Raw genomic sequence first — 6,300 nt, forward strand, 5'->3', positions numbered from 1 at the left:
AAGAAAAGAATATTAAATCGCGAGAGAATGAGAAAATAACCCCGCCAAAGGGATAGGAGGGGAGAGGCCGCCTGCTACGGCGTGGGTGGGGTCGACAAGAATAGAGTACATTATGCAGTTCATTTAGTTAACAAGGGAAATAATGAGGGAGCGTGCGGCGTGAATGCCAAGAGAAGAGGCACAGAAAGCCTATTGAGCGCCCCGGCGCCGCCATCACATGGCGCGGGCGCTATTTAAAGCGGGCGGGCGGGCGCCGTTCAGCACCACTCGGGCTGGCCAGCGGCGCTGCGCGGGAGCTGCGCGGGCGCTGCGCGGGGCGCTGCGCGGGCGCTGCGCGGGGCCATGCCTCGCTCCTTCCTGGTGGACTCGCTGGTGCTGCGGGAGGCGGGCGAGAAGAAAGGGGAGGGCAGCCCCCCGCCGCCGCTCTTCCCCTACGCCGTGCACCCCTCTCACCCGCTTCCCGGGCTGCCGACCGGCGCCTGCCACGCTCGCAAGGCCGGGCTGCTCTGCGTGTGCCCGCTCTGTGTCACCGCCTCACAGCTGCACCCGCCGCCGCCCGCCATTCCCCTCATCAAAGCCTCCTTCCCCACTTTCGGCTCCCAGTACTGCCACTCGCCCCTGGCCCGCCAGCAGCACTCCGTCTCCGCCGTCAGTGTCGGGCACGCACCGGCGCTCTACCAGGGCGCCTATCCGCTGCCCGACCCCCGGCAGTTCCACTGCATCTCCGTGGGTAAGAGGGCACGAGTTGGGGTGGGGGGACACGCATGCCTGCATGCTAACGGTGATCTCTGCAGGAGGGAACCCAATGGAGGTGGGGAGGCAGTACCAGGTAGATGAGGCCGGGGGGCCGTGGGCAGCGCCAGCAGGCTGGACGAGGAATCCTAGCACCTTTCTCTGCAGGTGCTCTGGGAGATGTGCAGGGGAAGCCTCACTGCTATCCGATCAGGTAGTGGGAACAGAGGATGCGGCCCCGGCACCCCGTGACTTCGGGCTCCAGCCACTTGCTGGGCCATCGCCTTCCTCGGGGGAGAAAGGGCTGTGATCCCCTAGGGGCAGAAGGGCATAGTGTGCTGGGCCGGTGTGTTCTGGGCGCTGCGGGGCGGGTTGCGGCGGGTATGGCAGGCTTTGACAGTGCGTTCCGCTCCTCAGACAGCACCTCTAGCCAGCTGCCCAGCAGCAAGCGGATGCGCACTGCCTTCACCAGCACGCAGCTCCTGGAGCTGGAGAGAGAGTTCGCCTCCAACATGTACCTCTCCCGGCTGCGGCGAATCGAGATCGCCACCTACCTGAACCTCTCCGAGAAGCAGGTGAAGATCTGGTTCCAGAACCGACGGGTCAAGCACAAGAAAGAAGGCAAAGGCAGCTCCCACCGGGGCGCGGGGGGAGGCCACAGCTGCAAATGTTCTTCCCTTTCCACTACCAAGTGCTCGGAAGACGATGAGGACTTGCGCATGTCTCCGTCCTCCTCGGGGAAGGACGACAGAGGTCTCGCAGTCACCCCCTAGCACCCCACACGCCCTCCTCGTATCCCCAGGAACTGTGGCGAGAGCAGGAGAGGGAGTCCTGCCTTCTCCAGTGCTGACATGCAGCCGAAGGATTTTATATCGTTTTGTATAATTTGTGTATTTTACGAAGGACTTTCTCGCCTTTCTAGACCCCCATGGGGACGGGTGTCCGTACGCCCTGTTGTAAATAAACTGCTCCCTAGGACCCCAGGCGTCCCCCAGTAGTGCTGTCTCACTTGTGTCCCCGCAGGAACAGCCTCGGGCCAGGGAGGCTCCTCACAGACCTCTCCGGGCACCCAAACAGGCGCGGAAGCTGTGCGGTGGTGGGCAGTGCGGGCTCCTGGAGGGATGCTGTCTCGGGGCTCCCTCCGACGGTGTCTGAAAGCAGGCGAACTGGGAAGGTTGTTAGGGTTGTTAAATTTTTTTCTTTCTTTCTTTCTTTTCTTTCCAAAATTGTTCTCAGTTTTGTTTCGACTTCCTCGCTGCCGGGCGCGCACCTGTGGTTGTATCGTTCGGTCCCCTTCCCTCCTCCCCGGGAGATATTTATTTATTTATTTATGTGCAGAGAAACGACGATGGTGGTGATAAAAATGATGATGATAACAATAAAATCTCGTTGGTGGTTTATTTCCTTCCCTTTCCAGCCTTCTCTGCCTTAGGCCGGCATCTGGACTCGCCTGCCCATGTGGGGACTCGTCCCTTGCCGCGCTGGAGGTACGGGGGACCCCGGCCTCCTATTCCAGGGACTCTTGGTCCTTCCCGCAAAACTAAAGGTCGGTCTGGGGTCCGGCTTGGCTGAACGCCTTACTGTTTCCATCACGTCTCCTTTCGCATGTCGCAGGCAGAGAGAGGTGCGCACATCTGTATCTACGGCTAGAGGTAAACACAAAGACCCATCTGGCGGCCGGGCTCGGATCCTCTCTCCAGATACCAGCCGCTTATAAATAGGAAGGACGGGCACGGCCTCCCTCCCACTATCCTGTCAGACCCGATGTCGATACCAGCCCTGCTGGGGCTCCGGCCTGCACGGCCACTGCTCTCTGGTAGCCCCGCATTGCCATCGGGGAAAAAAAGAGCTCGTTTTTAGGCGCGGTTTTCCCGGTAGAGAGCCCGGGAGGAGAAGCAGCCGACAGGTCCCGCAACCCTCAGGGGTGCTGGACCGCCGTCTGCCTCAGGAGGGTGCGGGACCTCCAGGGTGCCGCAGTCCTGCCGCCTCTCTCTTTGCGCGTGGACTTCCCATCCTACCAGGCTCACGGAGACGCTTTCTCCAGTGCCTGCCGCGGTCGACCCTGCACGTCAGCCCGTGCCCGCTTCTCCCCGAAGGGCCGCAGAGCTGCAAGACCTGGCCCGGGGTTTTTTCACGCCCTGAAACCCGAGGAGTAAGCCTCAGTCCCTGCGTTGCCATGGGTCCCTGCTAGCACCGGGACGGGACCTGCTTTTCATCCAGGAGCAGGTCTCTAAATTACTTATACCACCGAGAAGAGCCAAGAATGGAGATGTCATCCATTCTGGGAAGTCCCCATGGAGAAGATCTGTGCAGCTCCACATGCAGGCTGAACTCAGTGTGGGGAGCTGTGGGTTTGGGGTCCCGAGGCACTGAGGTTTAAAATCTAGCTGGTAAAATTGCTGTTACCAGGTCAGCCTCAAGTACTGTCCATAAAACAGGTGCCATGCTTTGCCTTTCCCGGGTCCCCTTAGTTCTTTGTATAGCTGTGAGACTGGGAAGCCTACAGGCTCCTACAGCTCCATTCCACGGGTGAGGAGAAAGCATAGCCCTGCAGAACATGGGGCACTGTGGACCTCTCTGGACACCCCAGGACAATATGATACAGGAGGGGGCCTGGAGACACGTCAGTGCAGGACAAGCACAAGGCAGTACCAATGCCCTGCTGAGACTGTCCTGATTTGTGTTCCCCCTGTGGAATTAGACAGGTGCCACAACAGCAGGTTTGGGACACGTGGACAAAATGTTTGTGCTGCTTCTCTCCTTGGTGGCCTGCCTTCACCCATTGCTTCCTGTGACACTTAGACCTATGGCTTCTCCCTCCCTACTTCCTCCTCTGCTGGCTCCTCACATCACACAGCTGATATGGGATGGCTGATCAAGCTAGTGTTTAGGACACTCTGGGCAGCGTCTTTCTCACTCCTTTTCCCATGGCTGTTGGGAGAATCAAAACTTGGCAGATGAGGGATCAAAACTTGACTTTGCTACAAGAGTCAGTCAGTCTCACCTAGCAAGTGACCCCAAAATGTTCCCTGTGTGTCTTTCTCCAGTGGCCCATTTCCAACAGGAAAAACCCTTCAGGGAATTCTGATTTGCTCAGCAGGGCCCTGCAGCCTCTCCAGTCTTTGCCTCTCTTCCTATCTATAGTTACCAGAGTTGTGTTTAAAAGTCACAAAGAGATAGAAACAGCCTAATACAGGTTTACCAAGAGGTCTGGCATCCTCTTTAGCAGAGTCCTGGCACTGAAGTCAACAAGTGTGTGTGTGTGCTTCTTGTGCCTGCTCAGCAACAGGGGTTTGAGCCAGTTGGCTGGCAGTAGAAACTAAAGAACACCAGTTCTGGGCATTTGAGTGCTGCTATTGAAGTGCTGTTGTGGCAGTTGTGTTGAAACACTCAACATCCTTGTGTGCCAGCACATTCCCACCATCTCGCTGGTCCTTCACGGCACAAGTTCCAGTATAAACAAAAATGTGCCTTCTCATGCCCTTGTTTTGAGGCTGAGCAGAGTCAGCCAAAGACAGTTTTTCATCCTTGTGATAGGGATGATGAGGCTGTGATACTGCCCATCCAGCTCTTCCCTTGCTGTGAAATCTGGGCAGTAGCATGCAGGCTCCTGGGAAACAAATGTATTTTGCTCAGTGGTACTGAAGCTGCTGGGGTCCTTCTAGGGAGTAGTCAGAAGACTTTCTGGGTGTATGGATATAAGTTCACTAGCATATTCTCACTGAAGGCAGAGTGTCTGTGGGCTGTGAGGCAAAATTTTGCAGCGATGCTGAGCCATTCAGTACACATATTACAGATTATGTGTGCACACATGTGCCGGTATCCTTTGTGGACTGAGTTTGTCAGCCAGACAATTTAGGACTAATCCCCAGCCCTAAAAGGTACCTCATATATGTAAAGTAGGAAAGAGAATTCCCCTGTATGGGATAATTTTGTCTGAACAGCAGTAGAGCATCACAATGGATGCCCCCAACACCACAGTATTAATATTCTCCAATACACGCTGGCCTCTGCCGCAGATCCTGTGTACCTTGCAAAGCCCAGTGGGGCTCTCAGTGCACTTGACAGTCATTATGCCACATCCACATGCAGAGATAATCCCTCCTTAGTTGGGCATTTTTCTAATTTAGTGAGAAATCATTACGGCAAATGCTCAGAGTGTCATTTTCAAGGACTCTGAGGTTGGGGAAATTAAAGTCATTTTGCTGTGGGAAGAGCGTGGGCACCTCTGCTAAAGCGAATGTCACAACATGGCAATTTTCAACTTTCTATCTCTAGCCATTTTGATGGCAGATTTCAGAAAGTTACCTAAGCATTTTAGCATCTAAAATGTCCAGTCTCTCCTGATTGCAGTGGGAACCACATTTGCAGATCCACAAAGAGAGTCTGAGTATTTTCCAGCATACACTTTATTTTTCCATATTTCTATCTAGAATTTGAATTATTTTTTTCCTTAGCATGCAGAGAAGAGACTCTTTGGATGCTATTGATGCTTTAAAGACTGTGTCCCAAGCAAAGGGCACTATCCTGGCAGGGAAAGGAGAACGGAGGCTACTGCTGATATCTGGGGCTCCCTTTTCCACTCATTGACACTGCTGAGTGTGGATGTCCCACACTCCATCCCATACAGAGCAACTCTCCCTTCATCAGTCCAGGAACAAAATGTAAACACAAGAAATTATGAATATCTGGGGGGAAAAAATGAGAGTTGGAATTAAGACTCTTTTCAACACTTAATACTTGTGTATTTTCAGGTATTATAATATTAGTTTACACTATTTGTCTTCTATATTTATGTTGTTTTTATTTTTATCTCTAGCCCTCACCTTATTCCACGCAAAGGCTGCAGCAAATAGATATTAGGCTGAAAGCATGCACTGGTGTTTTAAGTGTTGTCACTCTTCATCACAGAACTAGTATTACTAGCCCAGGATTTTCATAATTCATTTTATCTGCAGTTAACATATTTACACAATGTCAGATCTGATCTGACCCCATGGATCTGGAACAGTGTTTGGAGTAAATGGGCTGCTTCAGCTTCAAAATGGTATCATATCATGGGTAGCTGGGTGTTTCTTTCACCCTTGCTTACTTGAAATGAATCTTAGCTCTGAGTTTACTGGGATAACAAAGCTTCGTTTTTAATCCTTAAGTTCCTGAGAAAACCTGTGAAGTTTGATGCTGTAGTGGCAATACAATTTTGTCTGTGAATATGATCACTTTAAAATATAGGTGTGTGTTAATTAAAGACTCCTAATAAAATGGTTTTGTATGGTATTACTAATGATTTGACGATAGGTACATCAACAGTTGCTACCTCTCAATTACATTTATTTTGGAAGTGGTTTTGCTATGAACACGAAGTACTCATTTATCAGGATGTAATTATGCAAGATGAGGAGATCTCCTAGGATACTGACACTGATGATGACAGCAAATGGCTGGGCCCATTGCTGCTCAATGTAGTTGTAGCTAGATAGGAGTTACTGCCTAGTGCTGGATGGCTAACTACCCTGGGAGTGCCCTATATACTCTGTATAGTATATAACCCATACATACTCTAGCATG

The 6,300-nt window shown here is 52.5% G+C and overlaps 1 protein-coding gene across 1 annotated transcript; it reads left to right on the plus strand.

Annotated features, from left to right (window-relative positions):
• The first annotated feature begins 342 nt into the window (after positions 1-342).
• GSX1 (GS homeobox 1) lies at positions 343-1,589 on the plus strand. The gene is made up of 2 exons (XM_068170205.1): positions 343-730; positions 1,150-1,589. The coding sequence occupies exons 1-2, from the start codon at positions 343-345 to the stop codon at positions 1,503-1,505; spliced, it is 744 nt and encodes a 247-aa protein (XP_068026306.1). The 3' UTR covers positions 1,506-1,589.
• The last annotated feature ends 4,711 nt before the right edge of the window (positions 1,590-6,300 follow it).

This window comes from Melanerpes formicivorus, unplaced genomic scaffold, assembly GCF_026170545.1.
Source record: "Melanerpes formicivorus ecotype bairdi unplaced genomic scaffold, bMelFor1.0.p_v2 SCAF_292, whole genome shotgun sequence".
Taxonomy (NCBI): Eukaryota; Metazoa; Chordata; class Aves; order Piciformes; family Picidae; genus Melanerpes; species Melanerpes formicivorus.